Genomic DNA, 24,336 nt, shown 5'->3' on the forward strand with positions numbered 1-24,336 from the left:
TTCCTTGTTTCGCTGCCTTTCTCTTTCCACGCTCTCTCGCTCTCACTTCCTCCCTCTCCAAATTCACCACCACCATCATTACCTCCCTTCCTTCCTGTTTCCCTCCCCTTAAATTCCCTTCCTCCCCGCAGTGGCCAACCACCATCCTCTTCCCCACCCTGCTCCCCGCCCCCTCGCAACTAGCCAGGCCCATCCCAGCTCAAGGTTGGCTGGTAGCCCTCTGGCCCCACCTCCTGCCTTCTCCTGGGATCAAGGCTTCAGCAGACCTTAGCCTACACGTCCTGGGACTGCTGGTGCTGTAAGGAGTGGTCCTGGCTGCTGCCAGCCCTGACTGGGGGCCTCAGGCAAGCAGAGCTTCAGAGCTGATCCTGCTGATGCCACAGGGCTTGCTTGGCCCCGCAGCACTGGCTCTGGCTCCTCTAGCTGGCGACCAGTCACTTGCCAGCCCCATTCGGGCGGGTGGCCTCCGTCCTCCGGTGTCCCAGGTCTTTGGGGCTCCTCTCCTGGCCCCAGGTGACTGCCGGGGGCTCAGGGCTGGCTGCAGGGGAAAGTCCGGAGAGGGGGTGATCTCCCAACTCTGGAGAGTTGTGAAAGAATAGCAATGAATAAGATCAAAGGGAATGAAGTTACAAAATTCAACAGCAGCTATTACCATAATATCTATGCTTTATTATGATTAAATGTTTTGCATTATAATTTTATATTGCCACCCAAGGGTGGGACCATCAATGCTCAGATCCCCAGCATTCCAATAACCACACCACACACATGTCTGTGGGTAAAATATTTTGGCCATAGAAAGCCATTTTATTGCAGTAAGAAGTGTGAGGTGGGACCTGATCCGATCTGAATGCTGGCCCCCAGGGCTCCCTCCAGAGAAAACCGTTAATCCAACCACCCTGTTGGATTAACAGATGCCTCGCGCAGCCCCGCCAGATGGTTGGCCTCTTATCAGAGGTCTGTTCTGTGCATCATGGCCGCATGGGTGCTCAGCTGGGCAGTCAGCCTCTTGCTGAAGCACCCCTTTGTCTCTAGGTGGTGCAAGCCTCAGTAGCCTTCCCCCAGGCATCCTGACTCTTGGCTTGCTCCACCCCAACATCCAAGGAGATTTCACCAAAAGGGGGTAGCTCCCCAGTCACTCCCCCCCACACACACTATCAGACCAGTTCCCATGCACAACCTGCCAAAAGAGGTACTATTGTGTCCCCTGATCTAGACACTATACTCCTATTCATGCACCCAAGAATTGCACTGGCTTTCTTGGCTGCCACATCACACTGGTGACTCGTGTTCTGTTTGTGTGGTTTTCTAAGATCCCTTTCCCATGTAGTATTGTCAAGCCAGGTGTCACTCATCCTATATCGGTGCATTTTATTTTTTCTGCCTAAGTGGAGTATCTTACATTTATCTCTGTTGAAGTTCATTTTGTTAGCTTTGGCCCATCTCTCTACATATTTATTTATTTATTTATTTAATTATATTTTAGATTTATAGGCCGCCTCTTCCCCGAAGGGCATATCCAGGTCATTTTGAATCCTGACTCTGTCCTCTGGGGTATCAGCTACTCCTTCTAATTTGGTGTCATCTGCAAATTTGATTAACATTCTCTCTATCTCATCATCCAAGTTGTTGATAAAAACATTGAATAGCACTGGGCCCTGGACAGAACCCTGTGCCATCCCACTAATCACTTCTCTCCAGGATGAAGATGAGCCATTGATGAGCATTCTTTTGGTTCGGTCAGTCAACCAATTGCAAATCCATCTAATGGTAGCATTGCCCAGTCCACATTTTACTACCGGTAGCTTACTTGCAAGAATGTCATGAGGCACCTTATCAAAGGCTTTACCAAACTTAGGTATACTATATGAACAGCATTCCCTTAGTCTACAAAGCGTGTCACTCCATAAAAAAAAGAAAGAGCTGAGATTAGTCTGGCATGATTTGGTTTTGAGAAACCCATGCTGACTTTTAGTGATCACACTGTTCCCTTCTAAGTGTTTACAGAATGTCTGTCTAATGATCTGTTCCAGAATCTTTCCCGGTATTGAGGTCAGGCTGACTGGACGGTAATTGTTTGAGTCCTCTCTTTTCCCTTTTTTGGAGATGGGAATAGCATTAGCTCTCCTCCAGTCCACTGGGACATCTCCTATTCTCCAGTAGGATAACATTTCACAGCTAAGGAACAGAGTTAATTCACTAAGATCAAAGCTCAGCAAAATAAATAAATAAAACACTACACAAGAAGAAGAAGAAGAAGAAGAAGAAGAAGAAGAAGAAGAAGAAGAAGAAGAAGAAGAAGAAGAAGAAGAAGAAGAAGAAGAAGAAGAAGAGGAGGAGGAGGAGGAGGAGGAGGAGGAGGAGGAGGAGGAAGACGAAGAAGAAGGAAGGAGGAGGAGGAGTTTGGATTTATGCCCCACCTTTCTCTCCTGTAAAAAGACTTAAGTTAGCTTACAAACTCCTTTCCCTTCCTTTCTCCACAACAGACATCTTGTGAGGTAGGTGGGGCTGAGAGAGTTCCGAAGAACAGTGACTAGTCCAAGGTCACCCAGCAGGGAATGTAGAAGTGCAGAAACACATCTGGTTCACCAGATAAACCTCTGCCACTCAGGTGGAGGAGTGGGGAATCAAACCCGATTAAGCTATGGCTGATTCTTGCCTACCTAGGCAGCAATTTTGAATTTGCAGGTGCTATTCTGTTCCCCAGTCTGAGAATTCTAGAACTACTAAACTTCAAAACATTCTTTAGTTTTTAAACAAAAATTTTTTAAGCCAGAACCAGCACTTTTAATGAACTTTTCTCGTATAGCTTTGTGGGGGAGGTCTCCATCTCTCAAGCCACTGTCTCCTTCTGACAATTTTTCCTTCCTTCACTTGTGTTTGACAGTTGCATGCTACAAGTTAGTTTATTTCTCTGGTGCTGCACTAATTTTGCTTGCCAGCCAAAAGACACTACATATCAGAGATGTATCAGATATGTAATTTATAAACATATGACAATGTTAGAACTTAAAATTATAGACAAACTGCAAAACTGCAAAGAACAAAACAGAAAACAGACTAAAAGACAAAATCAAAAGTATTTGATAGCATTGCAGACTGAAATTTTACTAAGAATTATTTGCAACATATTATATCAAAAGTGAATAACGTTTCTAAACAAAATTAACTATTCTCCTATCATGCAAAATGTGGCCAGATGAGAGATTTGTTTAAATCATCATTACTTTAAAAGCATTTTAAGGTAAGATGATGTTTGAAAAAAACCTTTTGCACCATTTGTGAGAAGCAAACATGTCACTGCCATTTAAGCCCTGGTATAATAACAGAAGATGACAAAGCATTCCAACTCTTAAAATATACTGTGTCATGTAAAATCACTAGGAAGATTTCAACCAACTGAAATCAAAGGAAATTCTCCTTGCTTGAAATAATTTAGGCACTAGTGTGTTAGCATGCATCAATACTCAAATTTCAAATGCCTGTCATAGACAAAGCAAGTATGTACTGGCTCTTAGCATCTTCATTTGAAATTTGAGTATTGATGCATGCTAACTTTTAATTCAATAAAGTCATAGGTTTGTCAGCTGTTAAAAATGTTGAGACACTGAATGGTTACACACTTTTTGGCACATGCTTATACTACCATGTATTGTATTTGCATTCGAAACGCCACTTTTATTTATGACCTGTTAATTTTTACCTTGCAACTTGGCAAACAAGCTGACACTTGTTCTATAAAATCTATACCTTCCATGCAAAGATCTGTAGCAGGGCAAGAGAAAAATGACTAAGACAAAAAGTCTTCAAGCCCTATACAAAGGGGGGGGGGAGAGAAAAAGACTAATGCACCTGACCTCCCCAGAAAACTTACCCTGCCAGAGAGGCGAAACCACTGGCATGTGGCTGCCACTGGCCTCTATCAGCGCTGGGAGATGGAGTACGACGATGTGCCAGTGTCCCAGTGCCCCTGCCACTGCCAGTACTGTGGGGGGCAGTGCAGGGCCATGGCCAGGGAACGAGCTAACATTAGTCTGCTTCATCCTGGCCATTTACTGAGTTATGTGGGCAGCAGGAAATTCTATTCCAATTCTATTCAGCCCATAGAGCAATGGTGGCGAACCTATGGCACTCCAGATGTTCATGGACTACAAGTCCCATCAGTCCCCACCAGCATGGCCAATTGCCAATGCTAGCAGGGGCTGATGGGAATTGTAGTCCATGAACATCTGGAGTGCCATAGGTTCGCCGCCACGGCCACAGCAGCTTCTCAGTGGCAGGAAGACTGTTTTGTTTTGCATTCCTCCCCATGCCACTAAGAAGCCTCTCTGGGAGCAGTGGGGAGACCCATTTGCAGCACTGCAGCCTCACCACTTAGATAGGGGTGCCCATCATTACAGTTTCATGACTGCGATGACAGTATCAGTCCCTGAGGATATTCTCTGGAACTATTTCACTATCTTTAAAATTTTTAGGTGACCAGCTGGTTAAATTCAGCCATAACGCTCACAACTAAAAATTAACACCAAAAACGCAGGTGGCAATTAGCTTTACCTTTTTTCATAAAGTAGTAAAATAAAGTCCATGTAAATAAGAATAAGATGCACATCAAACATCTACAAATGCTGGAACAAGTGTCCATTGTCAGGCAAACATGATCAATATGAAAACAGACTTTCAGTCCCTATCTTTAGAAGATTTCACTTGTTACAAAAAAACCTATGTTTAGGAATCCATTTGATAATTCAATATCACTATTCAAATCAGTTAAATGTCACACAATACAACTTTCACAATAACCTGTGCAATTTTACTCAAAATCTTGCAGACCTCACAGTAAGGAAGAAATAATGATATGGAAGTGGAAATTTACCATCTAGTCCAACTGGACACTCTTTAAAATTTTATTACTTTCATCTGCAAAAAGTTAAAGCGGAAAGTTAATGTTATTATGCCTGAATTTTTTTGGCATTCTTGATATGTACTGTTTCCAACAAAAATGAATTGTAGCTTTTGTTTTAACTGTTTAACATGTCAAACATTCAAACCAAAGTATATGTTAAAATTAATAATAAATATGACTTCTGTATGCCTAAAGAAACACTTGTCCTATAACACATTTAATTAATCACTTAAAATACTTTTATTCTTAAAAAGAATCTGTAATAGAAGTAGATAATTCTACAAGCAGATAAGAAATGGGGATTTAATATGAACATAAATAAATACAAAGCTATCAATATGTGAAAAACAAATCAATAAATTATCTATCAAAGTACATACTAAGCCAACTGATAAAGCAAAGGTTTCAAAACAAAACTGTTATGCAAGAAAAATGTCTTCATGATAAGCCTTTGAACAACAGTGAGTAGCTCAGAATAATTTCAAGTATGGGCAAATTAATGATTTCACATAAGTTTAGTTAAGAAAGCTATGGTTTCTCTTCCAACTTGCTGGCCTCACATTTTGTGTTCTCCTTCCCTCCATACTGCAATAAATCTAAATTTTAACTAAGTGGGAGATGTAGTTTCAGTTATATTAGGGCTTTTTATTGGATCCCTATCTGGGTTTGATGCCATCCTTAGATACGTTAATTTTAATAATTTTAAAGTTGTTATTGTTTATTGGTGCAGTTTAATTGTATATGGAATTTTAATAGTTTTAAGGTTGTTATTGTTTATTGGTGCAGTTTAGTTGTATATGGAACTGAATACATGTTGTTAAATTACATTTGTTAGCCTCTTTGAACCCAGCCATCAATTGGGAAAGAGAAGGGTAGTAAGTACAATAAAAATAAAAAAGAAGTAAATAGAACAACTCTTCCTTCCTGAGTTTTGATGGAGAACAAGGTTGCTGAGCGCTAATAAAAATTTGGAAGACAGCAAAATTAATAGAGTCTAGACAGCCTGCCAATATCACTGGACTATTTCCAGTGATTAGTCTGAGAGTATAAATCTTAGTTGTTCTTAGGTGTTATCCAGTTGTCTAGTAGCTAGACACATGGAGAACTTGAGTCAATTCTTGTTAAGGTGTTGTTGTTCTATGCATCTTTGACAGGGTGGGACTTACAGACTTAGTTATGGTGCCTCAATACCAATGACTCAGAATACCTTTTTTTCCTGTGTACAGCTAGATGTGTGACATGGGTAATGTTCTGCATTGTATTACTGGAGACACCTGCCTGTATTTTCCCTGTATTTTGCTGATGATTGACTTATTACAAGTCAAAATGTGAGAATTTGTTCTACCCAGAAATTCCATCTTAGGATTCAAAGCACCTCACTTATTTTCATGAGTTCTTTTCCCCTAAAGATGTGCAGGCATGGAAGAAAAAAATAAAAAAATACTTGGAGGTTTTCCTCCCTGAGGATTCTCCCGCTTACACCTACCTTTTTCGGCTTCTCTATTTCAGCATTACTTTATCCCCTTTTCCCTGCTTCTTTCTTATTTCAAAATCTTTTCAATCTGTCTCTCTTCTCCCCTCACATACTTTAATTATGACATGGAAACAGCTGCTTAAGACCTCCCCAAAATGGCCACCAGATAGAGCTGCAAGATCTCAGCAGCATTCTGGTTAATCTGCAGACATAGCGTTTTTGATATGGGAAAGAAGGTAAGCCTGAAGGTGCATCTGAAGACTTTTCTGAAAATTAGGACTATCTGTCCCTGGCCCTACAGTATGGTATTTTTGAAGCACACTGTATCAGATATATAAATAATTAGATGTATAAATAATTATTATTAAAAATATAAACGCTTGTTTATATTTGAGATTTTGTCAAGAACTCCTTTAAAAAATTCAAGCATGAAAAAAATCCCTGGAAAAACTGGGAGAGCACTGAAGAAAAAAACTTTTTCAGAATAGGAGAAATTCTTGCAAAATCTGTAGCATGAATTCCTTATGCAAGACCCTATAAATTAAAGTTTATTTAAATACTGTAAACATCATGTTTTAAACAACATGATTATTATTTCATTGGGATTTTTACAATAATTAATATGCTGTATAGTATTTGATAATACATTTTTGAAGACTCCCATTTTTTCCTATGTTAAAAAAGTTTCTTCAGTACACAAATATGTAGATACACCTGTTGTGAACGTCTGAAGCCATTTTTGCCCTTGTGGTCTCCTTCATATTTAATATTCATTCCCTTCAGGTTGAATTCTTGGATACACACTTTACCCCTCTACTGAACTCACTGCACGTCCAGTAAGAGAATCTCCGCAGTTTCTCCGGAAGTGCAACTTTTCCTATCCATTCACATGGAGAGAGAAGGGAATCAACATGTATTTTGCTTTCTTCAGGTTTTCTCGCTCCTGTTGGCTTTCCTTACCCACACAGCAGCAATTGCTCCTGCTCTTCCAGGCACAACTTCAGAAGGATTGAAAGGGCTGTTTTGTTTTTAAGATTTTCATGCTGTCAACATGCATTATTCCATGTTGATGGACCAGGTAAAAACCGTGGCAATACTTCCCGCTCTGAACATTCGACCTACTCCAACATGGTTTGATACAGAGTGTAGTAAGAATAAGAAACTTTTAAGAGCCCTATTCAGCCAGTTTCAAAAATCAAATGATTGTGAGTCCTATAAGAACTATCTTAGCCAAAAAATATCCTACCAAAGAACAATTCTCCTAAAGAAAAAAAATTTCCATCAAAATAATTGGAAACAATTATTTACTTCTCTAAAATCAAGGAGTGGGAAACTCTTTTGGCAGACAGTTACAAAACATCTAAATCCCAAGAATCGAATTCAAACTCAAAATATTCCATGTTCTTCTTGGTCTAACTACTATTGTTCGAGCTGCTGTAAGAATATTTGAAGCAAAAATAATTTCATCCCTTCTGTATGGTTCGCAACTTTGGCTACAGGAGTTTGACTCTAATATTGAGAAAATACAGTCCTCCTTTTACAGGAAAATCTTGGGTGTTCTAAAATGTGTCCCAAATAGGGTGATCTATGCAGAACTGGGTATACACTCTATTGAAACAAAAGCTAGGATTATGCTTTTTAAATTTTGGCTAAAAATATTCTTTAGGGTAAAGAAAAGTTCGTTATTCTCCTATTTTAAATCTGACCAACTGAGCATATCCTGGTTGTTCCATATCGAATCCAAAATAAGAACTCTAGGATTCTCTTTGGAATTTCTCGAACCTCTTAGCGAGGAATATATATTTAGATTGCTCAGCCAAAGACTGATTGATATGGAATTTCAGTCTCTTCACCCAGTACAACCTGCAGTATGCTCTCCCGACTTTCTAAACCTACCCATCCTACATGGGAAGATAGCAAAATATCTCTGTAGTCTCGACAGTCCATCTCGTCGCAGAGCATTTATGCTTGCCAGAGCAAATGCCTTTCCTTCCAAAGTTACAATCGGGAGATTTCAAGGTGTTTTATTTGCTGACAGACGATGCCCATGCTCTGTAAATGCCGTGGATACAATACAGCATATTCTCCTAGAATGTCAGCTTCACTCTGCACTACGTAGTCACTATATAACCCCGATTATCAAAGATAAACCAAATTTGCCTTTGGCTTATGTAGTGAAGTAATTACTCAGTGATGCATCTTCTGAGATAACCTTTAGGGTCGCTACATATCTAGCGGAAGTAGTATCTCAAAGACGGTACTAAAATGTGTCCCTCGATGTATCAAATCATCTAAATTACATTGATTTAATGTCTGAGGCTCATGAGAAGTTGTTCATATCAGCTTTAATTAACATATGGATATCACAATAGGTCTCCAGAAAGTTTGTGTACAATTTATCCTAACTTAGTGTATTGGATGCCTTGTTGTATTGTTGTTTATGAAACGAACATACTGTATGTAGAATTATTTATGCCTAATAAAGGTTTACTGTACTGTACTATTTTCATGCTGAGGATCTATCACCTGAGCAACAGACACATGAAACTGACCTTAAACCTGCATGATCTAGCAAACTGATGCTAGATCAAAGACTCCCTCCCCCCCAAAAAAAGGCAATAGGAAACCTCCCAGCTAGAGGTCATGATCATTTTAGTGTAGTAGCATAAACATATATGTGAGTTTGCTCTTGGATTAATGGTAGCTGTTGAGCTCCGTCATTCCCCTTTCTGTTACGTATCTCTAAGAAGCCCTTCAGACATTTGCCTGTGATTCTCATACTGCTTATATTAGTATCACTTCTATCCCTACAATTTACCATAACTTAAAAGGCTTCTAATCCATAAGACCCATCTGCTAGAATCATGCTTTCACCAAAGTAGTGGGATTCAGCTGGGCTATGAGAGCGGTGCCCCACCAACAAAGCCTGCCAGTAACAGAATGTGGACAACTTTGTATAAATTTATATTCAAAATGAAGAAATGTCCTGTTAAACATCAAAAATAGTAAAAAAAGAGCCTTGTTTTCAAAGTGATATGGCAGAGTTATAATCAACTAGGAACATTATTTCTACTGTGGTGGCCACAGACTTATGGAATACTGTACTCTGTGTTTTCGGGAGCTCTAGTTTTAAGTTTTTGTTTGTTGTCATTTCCTTGCATTTGAGTGAACAGAGAACATTTTTGTTCAAAGGCTGCATATAAACACTTTGGCCCTTTCCGCACGGGCCTCCGGGCGCCCTCACACCGGCAGGAATTCTGCCGGGTAGGCAGGCAGTTCGCGACACGAAAGGCGTGTGAGCGTTCTCGCACAGAGGCCGCACAGGAGCCACTTCTTCTTCGGCCCCTCTCCCCACTTTACCTCGCCACCGCCCTCGCCACGCTGGCTCCTAAGCCCCGCCCACGCTGCCCTCCACCTCCAGGGGTTGGAGGACAGCCGCAGGGAGTGGTCTTAGGAGGCCAGCAGGGTGACGACGGCGACGCAGGTAAGTGGGAGAGGACGGGGTAAACAGCGACTTCACGGCGTGCCGCTTCGGGCACCACTTCACCGAACATGCTGCTTTACCTCAAAACCCGCAGTTCTAAGGGTGTTTTGAGGGTGGCCTGGACGTCAGCCTTGGAAGGGAAGGGGAGCCAGGTCGGCGCTGCTATGTTTCAGCAGCGCCGCCTGTGCGAACGGCTCCCTGGGGACGGCGTTCTTGCCGTCCCCAGGCCGCCGTTTTTGGCCCATGAGAAAAGGACCATTGTTAATAAATAAGGCTTTCTTTTTAGTTCAAAACACTAGATTCACTGAAGCCAAATTCAATCCAACAAATTTGACAGTGACATTTTAAAGAGTCAGGTCTTTATCTCAATTTGCAAGAAAGAGAAATGTGGCAAACAGTAATATGATGCACAATAGCAAAAAAACCACTTCTGAATGCGTCCAACACAAGTAGATGAGTTGACAAAAGTTTAAAACAAAAGCCATACTACAAAGTGCACTCCTCAAAACTATACAGGGTCTCTGAAAAAGAAATACAGAGCTGGTTTCACGACAGACATCCTTCCTGAATTGATTTCTTTTAGTTAAGTATTACAGTGCTCTAATATAAGGAAACCATCAGCCATCTTGTACTTAACTTTCTCAACAATAGCCAATAAGACTTTACATTGCTCACCTTTATTTTCGCAATGTGTCTATTTAAGGGTTAAACCTCTTGAGAGTCACAAAAGCAAATTCCAGTGTCAAGCGTAGAAACTACAAACTTTATACTTCAAATGTATTTTTCTATTTTAAGCAGCAAATGCTGCACATTTCTGTTTTAGCTGAAACACTTTATTCAAACTAATTTTAGCAGCAGCCATTAGAAAATAATTAAGATGCACTCCAAAACCCGCCAGAAAGAATTAAAATTTATCTGCCAAACTAGTATGCTTTAGAGAAAGCATAGTAAGAGCTAAGAATCTAAAATATTTAATTACTTCATAACATTACACATCATAAATAAGAACAGGATGGTTATCTAAAATGACTTTAAATAAAGTAAACATATCAGATTTTTAAAACCTTTTTCTTTGCAAGATGACTGGTTAATTACAAACAGTGAAAATTAGCTGGAAAAGTAAAAGTTCATTTTTTAAAGGACTAAAATGTCTTCCAGAAAATATTCAACTACCCCTGTAAGAAAAGCGGCAGAGTACCTGAACCGTGGAGCTAATCTCAGATGCAAAACCTCCTGTAAGAGGGGCTTCATGGCTGATTAGTAATCGTCCAGTCTTCGCCACGGACTGAAAAGAGGGGAAAAAAGACACCCTTTCATACAGGCATGCTTTGCAAGTAAAGTACTGACTTCCTGCATTCCAAAAGGTGCTTGAAGTATTTTTAAAACCAAATTCTTATTTTTTTACAAGATAGCATCCAAAAAGTGTTGAGTAACAGACTTTAAAACATATGTAATTATTGCAAGAACTCAGTGGGACATAGCCTAAAACTATGTTTGGTGAATGTATTACTTGCATTTAATTCAAAAACCATGAACACAAATTTTCTAAACAGAGGCAATTAAATTATTAGGTCAAACTGTGCAAATCATTTTTTTAAAGATTGGTGCTCTTACAGTTAACATCAGCAAACTGACCCCTCTTTACAGCAGAGAGTTCACTCAACAGGTTTCATGAATGAATTGATTCCTTACAGTGTTGCACTGTGAGTCTTTTTTCATGACAGTTAAAATCCATTACCCAACGGCAAGCTACATTCTGACCTGGAAGAGCAGAATCAACAAAAATCCAACCAATAGGTGAACTGTTTTCTGTTTGTACGGGAAGCTCATCAGATATAATCTGATTACAATGTAAAATCTACTATAATTGTACAGAGAGTATGTGGGGAGGTTTCGTTTCATAGCATATCTATTATGAAAGATTCTGTCTCAAAATGAAAGACACTGATGGTCATTGATTTATACACAAAGGTCATTTTAGGACCCCAAACCCAGCACTGAATATATATTTAGAAGCTACAAACACAATAGTTATATGTCTTAATTATATCTGCACAAGCTCAAGCTACACCAGAGTGATGAACAGAGGTCAAGAAAGATTTCTAGATTGCTTAGATGGAAGATGTCAACTTTATTCAAGAGAATTTGCACATTAGGTTCTTTTGCAGTGTCCAATACATATAAATGTTTCATAAATCCACTATCACTTAAAGATTCTCTCACGTACACATGGCAAAACGAAGGGAACAAATAATGAAACCCAATCACTGACTGATAAAAACCAAAGCAATGTTGCTGGATGCTGCTGTGTTTGCAGCCACTGAATATATTCAATGCTGCATTTGGGGTCCTAAAATGAACTTCGCATATAAATCAATGTTGCGGATCATTATCCTTTCCCTTACAACTTGCAGGAAATGCAAGTTCTAGATCTTCCTGTTGAGCAGCTCAAATGTTAATGGATGGTTTTGTTTTGCCACATTTTCAGTAACATGGCTTCTTGTATTTATTACTTTATCCTTAGGAAAATTAATTTCACTTGTGCCATTCTAAAAACAACTGCTTTTTATTCCATCTGTACAGAAATTTCATCATCCAAAAAGGATCAACAGATATGAAAAAGGAAGATGAAATAACAAGTTCTCAGGAAGAGCCACCAAACCAGCCAACACAAAATGACAAATATTACCCCAGACAAACAGCTGGTTGTGGTTACAGCAAATAGTTCCCCTTAAATTTTTATGATGTCCAAAATTTAAGAATCCGTTTTTAAAATGACAATTCAATTAAAACAAGTCTTGGTAAAGCTTTACCCAAAAAAAGTGAATGAGAATTTAAAAAAAAAAAGGCAATTTGCCAGTTAGCACCAAGGAAGAAAAAGTCAAGAGCAGACTCAGAGGGCAATGGTCCTGAGGGACAGAATCAGCAGGGGAGTAGAGCAGACCCCTGGAGGGAAAGCTAAGTGGAAAAGAATTAGGATGAATGGCTGTGGTTTTCTCCCCTCCTGTGTGGTGGCCTACCCCACAGCCACATTCCATTACCATCTCCTGGGGCTGTGGTGGTTCAATAAAGAGACCTTGCAAGCACTGCTCCATTGAGGCTGCTAATAGAGCACCACCTCTGACTCCCTCTGGTGCTCTGCCCTCCAAGTCTCCCATAGAGAAGGGATGCCAAGCATCTCTGATGGAGGTATTTGGTGTGAAGGGCACTAGGTGCCGAAGAGTGGGAAGCAGTAGAGGAAGAAGAGTCTCCTGATGATACCACCCAGGTTTGGTGACATTTGGTTCACAGGGTCCAACGTTATGGACCCCCAAAGGGGGTGCCCTGATCCCCCATTGTTTTCAATGAGAGCTAATAGGAGATGGGGTCCATAACTTTAAACTCCGTAAACCAAACTTCACTGAACCTGGATGTATCATCAGGAGAGTCTTTTGAAGATACCCTGAAATTTTGGTGCCACTAGCTTAAAAAATGTGCACCTCCCAGACCACCCCCCCCCCCAAAAAAAATCCCCATTAGCTGCAATAGAGCCTCTTCAGAGCACAGAATCTCCCAACCCTTCAGCAAGTTCTATAGACTTCAATGGACCATTGACTTCAATGGAGCTTGCTGTTTTGCCCAGTTGGCTCTATGCTGGAGATTTTATTGGAAGCTTGGGGGGGGGGGTGTGCTGGGTAGGGGCACCAAATTTCCTGCAGGGCTGCTGATGAGTTTCCTCAAAGGAACCAGCCAACTTTGCTGAAGTTTGGATAGATGGGTACTTGTTCTGTGGGCATCGCCTTCACCTTAAATTGGGTGGCCTCAGCATTTGCCCTCAGCATTTGCCCTCTGTTATGGGCATAACAGCAAGCCTAACCCCATCCCACACTTCCCACTGCTTTTTTGCACCACTGCTGTGCCATGGAGTGTGGGATGCATGATTGTTGTGTTCAAACATTTGGCTAAGGTCTCAGACTGTGATGGGATGTTGATTTGGGGATGACTTGGTGCAAAAATCATGAGGATCCACAAGGATCCATGTTTTTAAAGCAGGTTTTTGTGCCACTGCAACGCCACGGAACGTGGGATGCATGACTGTTGTGTTCAGACATGTGGCCAGGGCCATGAGCTGTGATGTGATGGTGATTTTGGGGTGACCAAGTGGAAAAATAAGGAGGATCCATGAGGATCCTTGCTTTTCAAGCAAGTTCCTCCAGCTTCCCAAATGCCCATGAGTGGAACCATCCTTTGTCCATTGTTATGTCAAGTGCCTTCTTTTCAGGTGGGGCGGGGGGGGGAGGAAGCAAGGGCACTGGGAGAGGAAGGTGGGGGTAACAATCAGGGGAAGGAGAGGGAGGGGAAGGGGAGGGAAGGCAGCATTGTTTTGTTCACCTAAATTCAGCGTGGATTGAGGGGGATTTAAAGGGAGAGTTCCCTTTAAATCTCTCCCCCCCCCCATCCACACCGAATGTAGGCAAACAAACAATGCTTCTTTCAACATTGTTTAAAGGGAGCCCATGAGTCTCCCACCACACACACACACCGGAATCCATTTGAGTGCCTGAATCACTATTCGGATTCAGGCATTCAAATGAATTCAGATCTGGCTTGGTTTTGAGCCACTTGAATGCAGCCTGGATCCGAACTGGATCTTGGAGCCAAATTGCCCGAATCAGGCCTAATCTGGACCTGCCCTAAATCATGTGCACCACTTGCTGACTGCACACTGTTGCTGCACACTGGAAGCAACGTAAGGTAAGGGTGGACAACCAGCACTAGGCAGGGTGAGGAGGCAGCCAGACTTACTGGCTTTGCTCCATGGCAAGATATTGGATGAGGCAAACATCACTCGCGCCGTCAAGAAGCAGTTAGTGGCAAGGGTGGCAGGGATGTCTCCATGGCCTAAATGATGACTGACAGAAGTGTAAATATTAGGGCAGTAGCACAGCCTATGGACCTGTGGCTTATTTACTGCAAAAATTAAAACATAACACTAAGAAGTAGAGAGAAACAGTAAGAAAATTATCCAATTTGGTAGGCACTGTATAAAATCCACATTCCAAATTACGTTTTTTAAAACACCTGTAAAAAAAGAAGGACTCAAATGAACCGCAGAACCTCTTGGAACAATTCTGTTCGGAAAACAGATAAATATGGTTCCATAAATGTTCCCTCTCAAAAGTAAAAAAACCCACAAGTATCTTTGGAATAAGAATAAATCTTAGGAAAGTAGCCATGAGTATGCTAATTAAAGCAAGAAGAACCCACAGAAGCACAAATGAAGCTCAGGCATATTCTGCTGGCACTGCTTTTTTATTTACGTTGTTAGGAGGAACCTGGAGCACCAGCGACAACGGGCAGCTGCAGCTCTGTCTCTGGGCTCCTCCAAGCCAATAATGGTACAGGCTGCAGACTGCTGAGAGGAGAGAACTTGGGCACCTCCCAAAATCCACCCCTCTCGTTTTCTGAAGCCCTCCTTGGAGAAATAACATTACAGTGCATGTGTTAGTGGATCTTGCTAGCTCTGGCTGGTTGCCTTGATGTTGACTTGTCTGGTTGGTTTGGCTTAGATTCTCTGGTTTGTCATTGGTTGTTAGGCAGGCTACCAAACTGAACTGTGATTTGGTACTAGTTTTGTTGGACTTGCAACAGTATTCCTTGCTTCACTTTGTTGTGCTGTGATTCTCTGGCTTGACATTGGCCCTATGGTTTGGTGTTGGTTCTGTTGGCTCTATGTGCATTGTGAGGTTTTTGGCCAGTGAGTGCTTGCTCTTGTGCGTTTGGCTATAAGCTTTGTCCTGGAGAAAGGATGCACATTTTCCCCCTGCAGGAAAGTAGTGGGATGGTTGGGGCTCCTTGTTCATTGGCTGGTAAAACTGGGCCTAGGTGTCCAATTTTCTTGAAACTTTGGGGGACTTTAGGGGGCAGGCAGGACTTGGTCCCCCACAATTTTAGTGTCATTCACTTGAAAAGCAGCTACGCCATCCCCCCAAAAGTCATCCATAGGAATGATGGAGCCCAAATAGTTACAGGATCATATTAAAAAGTCCCAAAATGGTATTGGAGAACTTCTTGAAATCCAAATCTGAAAAAAATATGGATGAATGGCCTGAAAGAACTGCTGCAGTTTAAAAACCAGCTGTGATACACCTAAGAATCACTTTACACATTCACTCTATGAGTCACTTTACACATTCACGTGCCATATGCATTCCTTGGAAATGTTTTGATGAGTCATTTTTCCCAGTTGGTTTATTAGTATGGAAAATGTAGATGTATATGCCACCTATTGAAAGATCTCTTGGAAGACGCTTACAACTAAAATGGTTTTTTAAAAAAAAATTAACATCCATTAAAAAAACTCCAATGGTTAAAACAAGCCATTGCAAAACAACTCGGGAAATAGCAAACACACTGAGCAACCTAAAGTGATACAGATAAAACAGTACAGAACATAAGCAGTACATATATAAAGTTGAAAAATGTAACCATCAGCATTGTCCAACTGAACTGTTTCTTCTATTCTGCTGCCTCTGTTTTCACAGTGAATTGCAAACCACCACAAAAGAGAACATCTGCAAGATTCTCTACATTATAGCATTCTACTTTCTATAATGGCATTCTATAATGCTATTATAGCATTCTACTTTCTCCTCAAGCAGATTCAAGACCATATATTAGGAAGAAAGTAAGGTGGGTCTGATCACAATTGCAAAGAGCTAGCTTACGCTTCTTGCTGAAGAAATAACCACTAGAAATGTGGTTTTGAACAGTAGCCTCAAAGAACAGTAGCCTCAAAAAGCACGTTATGTGTTCAAAAGGTTGTTTCATCAGCACAAAAAATCCAGAAGGAACCAGTTTCTGAAAATGTGGATATAGCTTAAGCAGGCCTTTAATAAACTATTTTACTAATGATTCAAGAACAGAAAATTTGGCACATTGTACCAGCGTGGTTTAGTGAAAAGCAGCAGGCTCTAATCTGAGAACCGGGTTTGATTCCCTGCTTCTTCACATTTTAACTGTGGTCTTAACTGAATCTTCATGAAAGCCATCCTGAGCCCATTCTGGGGAAGTGTGGCCTATAACTCATCCAATAATAAAAGAAATAAAAAATAAATGAAGCCTGCTTGGTAACCTTGGGCTAATCACAGTTCTCTCAGCCCGGTATCAGCCCCACCAACCTCACAAGGTACCTGCTGGGGGGTGGGGAGAGAGAAAATTGTAAGTCACTTTGAGCCTTCTTAAAGGAAAGCAGGGCATTAAAACCAGCTCTTCTTCTATGAAGGAGAAATGGTCACTAAATGAACTCTCAATGATAAAATAGTCAAAACCAAAAACTCAAGACTAAACAATTCAAAATTGGTACTACTATGAAGGATACAATTAGAAAAGTATTTGCCATGCCCATTTGGATGTTAAATAAAATCCTGAGAATGAGAGGAAGAGGTAGAAAAGGTGAACTATATGAATAGTCCAAGCAGGCACAAATATACCTCTCCCTGAACTCTAATAAACTCCACTGTTGTCACAGAAAATAGAACATGCTGAAGTGTTCATGTCTGCCTTGGAAAACCCCATATTCTAAAGTGCCAGTCTAAAAACTGTTAGTGAACTGTGTGAGCTTTTCTGCTCAAAAACTGTGCTACAACATTCTGCTCACTGTATAAATGAACTTCATTAAAGACATTTGTAACTGACACATCTGTTCCACAGCTGGCAGGGAAGATGAAAAGTACCATAGAACCTGTTATCACTGATCAAGTGCCTGCAATGACTGGGACCAATCTGTTGTGCATCACATAATGGACAGGCAGACAGCCTTTAGAACTGCCAATGTTGCATGCTGCTGACTTGCTGTATACCAAAAGCTGACTCATAAAATGGGCTTCGCAGAGGCACCCATAGGAGCACATTTGGGCTCAACAGAGTTTCTGGTGCTTGCTGTGTGAAGGGTGAATTTCTTATTGCGTTGAAGAGGCTCGCATAACCATCCAAGACATCAGCCAACAATGGGGGATGCACAGACTGTGAACTGATGTTACTGCCATGGGCAGAACACTGCAGCTGAAGTACACAAGAAGTCTGGTAAAGGGTGTTACAGCTAAGACAGATATCATAAGATTTAGAAATCTTTGGCTGTGAAACGTAGACTGGGTCTGTTGTCACATAGGAAATAGAAGAAGAGTTGGGATTTATATCCTCCCTTTCTCTCCTGTAGGAGACTCAAAGGAGCTTGCAATCTCCTTGCCCTTCCCCCCTCACAACAAACACCCTGTGAGGTGGGTGGGGCTGAGAGAGCTCCAAAAAGCTGTGACTAGCCCAAGGTCAACCAGCTGGCGTGTGTGGGAGTGCACAGGTTAACCTGAATTCCCCAGATAAGCCTCCACAACTCTAGCGGCAGAGCGGGGAATCAAACCCGGTTCCTCCAGAATATAACAGTTTTGGCAAGAGAAGGAGACTACTTGTTCTCTTCTAGAATAAAAGGATTGCCTATCAATGAATCCAGCACACTCCCTAATGAACTGAAGGTGATAGGAAGGAATGAAATAAGAAGTTTTTTCCATTACCCAGAGCCCTCAGCTGGCAAGTAGACATGAGGTAAACTGAAGTTTTCAAGCAGAGTGGCCAAAGATATGTATAACAACCGTTAGTTCATATTTGATAAATCAGAAGTCCTCATCTGTGGAGATGTGTTGTCATGACAGTCACATATCTGGGAAAGACCTTGAGTGCTTTCAAAAGGCTACATGGAAGGCCTTTGCATGGGAAATGTTGAGGTGTGATGGCCTAACAAAACTATTTTCTCTGCTGAGACTGACTGGCTATGCTAAAGTGGCTACATTGAATTGCAATTAATTATGTAATCCAACATAGTTGTCAGTGAACTTAAATATTTCTCCCTGGATGCTCCAAAAAAGGGTGACACTCTTTCTCTCTCTGAATATAAAATGTTAATGAGCTATACATGACAGCATAATTTGCAATTCAAAACAATGAGGATGACAATTTCTAACTTTGGGGAATCCAATTAACAGCCTTCCTTATAAGTAGTTGCACAACGAAGTCTTGAATTCCCTTTTGAAAAAGGAAAAAAAAAACCATCTTCCACAACTACAGAACGGGAAACAGGTATATAAAAAGGTGATGCACAGCTGTCTCACTGAACTGTATTTCCCTTCTAGACACTGAGCAGTGAGAGAGGCTGAAGAAGGCTTCTCCCAAACATCCTTGTTAACTTGTAGCAAAGCCAGAAGAATTAGTAAAATTGCAGGAGTGTGGGAGTCAAAATCAAGCAACCACCATCACTTTCCATCAAGAAAAGCAAATATTAAAATTTATGTGCAAAAATAAAGATTGGATTTTGGGATAAATTCAGATTGCATTCACTGTGCAATTGCCAGATTAAAAATCTGTTTACCTTGAGCTAACAGAGGCCTCTAGTGGTGCTCAATTGTAGTGTCACATGAAATGGGGGAAAATACCACTTTAATAATAATACTGAAGAGGGAAAAGTTTATACTTACATAAAGTATAAAAGTTATACTTCCATATAAAAAATCACACTTTTTCTTGAAAGCAGTGTACTTACTCCTTACCTAATCCACGACTGGAGGACAGCCTTAATAATTTCCCTATATGAACTGTGGGTTCTAGAACTGAGGAGATTCTAGTAAGATATTTATTTTCCTTTATTTAAAATATTTATTTACTGCCTCTTTTCTGTATACAGGGCATAAGATAGTGTGCAAAATAAATCCAAGAACATCTGCAACTGAATAAGAGTTAAAACCAGATTAGTCAACTCCATTAACAATAGTAATAAAGGGACAATCAGGTTACAGATGAAACTCATGGAAAAAGGTACTGAATGTTTTCAAGAGAAGGTGCTGAGGGCAGGAAAAGAAGGAGGGCATTCAAAAGCACAGCAGTCTCTGGGGCTCATAGGCAACCATCTTACTTTTGAAGGCAAAGGGACCATAGGAGACCTGTGATGATCAATGTAGTACCCAGGCAGGGATTAAATAATCAAGTTCCAAGTTGTAGAAGACTTTTATATAGGAGAATGTTGAATTGGAACTGGAAATAACCAGTGAGCCACTGCTGATATTTAAAGACCAGCGTTATCTTGCTGTTATATTCCAACTAAATGAAGTTTCCAAAAGGACCTCAGTGATGGTTCCACATAGACAGCATTATAAAAATACGTTGCAGAAGTGGGGAACCAGGACATGTGAAGTTCCCTTTACTTGCCCGTATCTCCTTCCCCACACTGTTTTTATCTTCCCTACTCCTGGCAGCCCACATCCTCTCCTCTTTCCTGGTTTCCTTCTCTGGTATGACTGGTTGAGTGTATCACTGATCCAAAGTCACCCAGCAACCTTGAATGGCAGAATGGAGATCTAACCTTTAGTCTCCCAGATCCTGTTCTGACACTATAACCATTGCAGCACACTGGCTCTCAGGTTTCCATCCTATCCTACCTCGGGCAGCCTCTCCAGAAAAAGCTTGGCTGAACTGCAGAGGTTATGCTGTAGCAAGTCACAGGTGAGTTATGTGGAGGCCAATGCTAGGCCTGGTCAATTTATGTAAGTTATGTGGAGGCTGCTACTGGGCACAGGAGAGTTCTGTGGTATCAGGTAATCTGGTAGACACCACTGCACCTGGGTGAACTGTCCAAATTCCAAGGTAGCAAGTTGCTGATGGTTGCTACTGGGCCTGATAAATCTTCCATCCAGGGCAGGAGAAAGGAGAGCATAGCTATACTGGAAGGCCTGGTGGTGGGCCAGGTGGGCCACAATAGTCCTGGTGGTGGGCCAGGAAGAAGAAGAGACCTCCACCCTGCCTTTTAGTGACAAGATATGAAAGCTAGCAATATGTTGCCACTGACTATTGTTTGGGGAGGGGGGTCAATACCCCTCCCATGTGTTTTTAAAGTTTAGGTATTCCTGAAAACCTATGGTTTTTCTCAGGTTTGTAGAAAAATTGGCCTCATCTTTCATTACTCCATCCTCTAGATTTAAGTATGCACAGAGAGGGCCATGTTGTTGGTTTTATTATCATATACTAATTGTTATTATGTATTCACTGTGTTGTATGCCGCCCCGAGCCCTCCAGGGGAGGGCGGCTAATAAATCTGATGTTCAACTGGAATCCATGGCAAACTCTAATCTACAGAACCAGGTTTGATTCCCCACTCCTCCATATGAGTAGCAGACTCTTATCTGGTGAACAGCGTTTGTTTTCCGCAATCCTACACATGAAGCCTGCTGGGTGAATGTTGTGTATAGAGCTATTGAGGTTTCCGTAGTTGTGAGGGTGACGTTACCTGAGAGCGTGATATTTAAGTGAGTATATGCATAGTTTTGCACTCTCTGCCTGATGTATTACTGTGGAAGTTGCCCGTGTAAATAAACCTTGGTTTTTGTCTTGCTGCTTGTCTGTTGATTGAGACATAACAGTGAACTTGGACTAGCCAAAGTTCTCTCAAAACTCTCTCAGCCCCACCTAACTCACAAGGTACCAGTTGTGAGAAGGGGAAAGGAAGGTGTTTGTAAGCCATCTTGAGACTCCATACATGAGAGACAATCAGGATATAAAAACCAACTCTTCCTCCATACTACTGTAATTCCCTCTATGAAGGACTGCTTTTGCAGCTGCTCTGGAAACTTCTGCTGATCCAGAACACAGTGGTGAGAGATGCCTTTAAGATTACAGATTCAGTTGGGCTTCACCAGCTGCAATGGCTTCCATTTGAACACCAGATCAAGTTCAAGGTTTTGGTGTTTTACCTTTCAAAGCCCTAAATAGACTAGGACCATCATATCTAAGGGACTGCCTCTCCCAATATAACCCCTGGAGGGAATTATGCTCTACTGGAAACAACATGCTAGAGATCCCTGGCCATAGAAGTGTCTGGATGTCCTCAACCATAGCCAAAGCCCCAGCTTAATGGAACTTTCTGTCAAATAAGACCCAGGCCCTGGGAGATCTGGTTCAACACCACAAGGCCTGTAAATGGAGTTGTTCCTCCAGACCTACGGTTGAAGCAGGAACAGTTACATCATGGAACAGCCTCCTCACTGCCATCCCTGCCTATTTTTCAAATTTTCCTTCATTTTTGATTCAACAGTTGGCTATACTTTGGTTTCTGGCTTTACTTTTATGTTCGTCTTCCCTTGGTTGGTCTCCTGGAAACTAGAATTTTAATATAATAATAGTAGTGCAAAATGGGAATTTCACTGATGGGATTTTTAACTAATTTGTGTATTTTAATTGTTTATATTTTTGTATTGCTAGCCACCCTGAACTCAGCCTTGGTCAGAGAGGTGCAGGACATAAATCTGATAAAATAATATATGTATAGTTTTCTTTGTCTCAGAATGTAATCACAATTAGATGGACATGGTTATTAATTTTCTTTCCTTCACTCTTTTCTATTCTATTCTGTTTATGCCTAATGAAAAGAATTTAGAAATATTTTTAAAGAAAAACAATTGAAGTAATAGCTGCTTGTACATTTCTTCACAGTGTAACCAACATTATTCCACTATAATATGTTCAGCACACTTAAGAATCCCATAACATAACCAAGACAAAAATATTTAATAAAAAAACTGTTCAAACATTTATTGCAGTCTATAAATTAAACAAGTTAATAAGATATAATCTCAGTTGCAACCAAAAGTACTATTTAGTTGCAACTGAATTCTCCAAGAGCTTGAGTCTAGAAAACTTGGAAGTAGAGGAGCTTGAAAAACGAATCTTTGTCAATTTCCCATCTATAAATTTTGAATAATTAGTTATACATACCTTACATACAGTATCTGCATCCCAAGGTAGAATGGTCTTCAGATCAATTACTTCACAGGATACACCAAGTTTTTCTTGAGCCATAACTGCTACCTCCTTGATAACATGAACCTAAATATTTGCAGTATTATATTAGAGGCAGAAAAAAATAATTTTATCATGCCTTTCCTTTAAAGAAGCATGTACCTTTTTTGCCTATTATCCTTTTTATCCTCAACATTACACTATGAGGTAAGTTAAACCAAAGCTTATGGGATAAATGACCAGATGAATTGCATATCTAAGTGGGGATTTGAATCCAGGCTTCCTTGTACTCAGACAACTTTGGATCATATACTGCATATTCTGAAGTTTCAAGCCTAAAATACTGGTTTAAATTCCCACTTAGGTTTCCTAGAGAACTTTTCAAGAAATCGTGTCACATAATTTATTTTTTAGTGAGACTCCTTGACCTGCATTATTCCCCCATCTAATATATTTTTCACACGACAAGTTTTACCAGAACAGATGTAGCATCAATTAAAAAAAAGAAACAAACATACTTTTCAACCAGAATCAGAATCAAGCACTATCAGCTGTTCTTTAAATCACATTCAAAATCCATACTCCATAAATCTAAGCTGGTGAGGGCAACAGGAAAATGACATTTCAATCATCCCGTAAAATTTTTCAGAACTATGTTTAGTCCTGAAATTTCATTTTTTTGCAGCTGTGCAGTATGTAATGCTACTCCATGAATATCTCAAGGAAGTCATACTAACCTGAGTGCCCCAAGCCACCAGAGTAACATCACTTCCATCTTGCAGCACTTCTGCTTCAGAAAGTGGAAGGTAATATGGCTCCACAGGGACTTGTTCCACTAAATGAAGTTGAACAGAGGTTAATGTACTCTCAATCTACAATACCTAATCTCAGAAATGTCTGGACAAAAACAGACACACAAAACCATGGAACTATAACAGCAATTTAATATATATGTCTATGGATGACATACCTCTCTACTGACAGCCTGTTTCATACCTGAGCATTCTAGTAATGATTGGTTGATCATGTTGTAACTTGCATTGCTTACTCCAAACTAGTCAACCAGGAGATTTGTAGAGTTTATGAACTGTGGTGGTAACATTTTACTTCCAAAACAGCAGCTATGGCTTGAAACAGCACTTAAACAGCCATGCTTGGACCTACAGATCTCCTTGTACAAATAGAAGGTAAGGATGTTGTCACATTCTAACCAATCTCCTTTGGACACTGTCCCTCCCCATTCCTGAGGCAAACAATAGTGTGATGTTTCCACTTGCTCTGTAGGTATTTTATCTCCAGAACAGGGATGTGTATTATTATTATTTATTATTATCATTTTGTATTTTGGGGTTCAGATTTAGATGAAGAGAGAGAGAGTTTGGATTTATATCCCCCTTTCTCTCCTGTAGGAGACTCAAAGGGGCTGACAATCTCCTTGCCCTTCCCCGCTCACAACAAATACCCTGTGAGGTGGGTGGGGCTGAGAGAGCTCAGAAGAACTGTGACTAGCCCAAGGTCACCCAGCTGGCATGTGTAGGAGTGCACAGACCAATCTGAATTCCCCAGATAAGCCTCCACAGCTCAAGCGGCAGAGCGGAGAATCAAACCTGGTTCCTCCAAATTTGAATGCACCTGCTCTTAACCACTGTGCCACTGCTGATC

The 24,336-nt window shown here is 40.8% G+C and overlaps 1 protein-coding gene across 3 annotated transcripts in view; it reads right to left on the bottom strand.

The window, feature by feature from the left end:
* Positions 1-24,336, bottom strand: part of BCKDHB (branched chain keto acid dehydrogenase E1 subunit beta) — a 54,755-nt gene that overhangs the window by 20,614 nt on the left and 9,805 nt on the right. For 2 of the 3 annotated variants that reach the window (XM_048495474.1, XM_048495466.1), the window contains exons 7-9: positions 23,412-23,509; positions 22,651-22,761; positions 11,060-11,146 (exon numbers count right to left, since the gene is read on the bottom strand). In XM_048495474.1, coding sequence (XP_048351431.1) covers positions 11,060-11,146; positions 22,651-22,761; positions 23,412-23,509 — 296 coding nt within the window. The remainder of the gene's footprint in view (positions 1-11,059; positions 11,147-22,650; positions 22,762-23,411; positions 23,510-24,336) is intronic. The other variant, XM_048495480.1, reaches the window with a different exon arrangement.

Source organism: Sphaerodactylus townsendi, linkage group LG01 (genome assembly GCF_021028975.2).
Source record: "Sphaerodactylus townsendi isolate TG3544 linkage group LG01, MPM_Stown_v2.3, whole genome shotgun sequence".
NCBI lineage: Eukaryota > Metazoa > Chordata > Lepidosauria > Squamata > Sphaerodactylidae > Sphaerodactylus > Sphaerodactylus townsendi.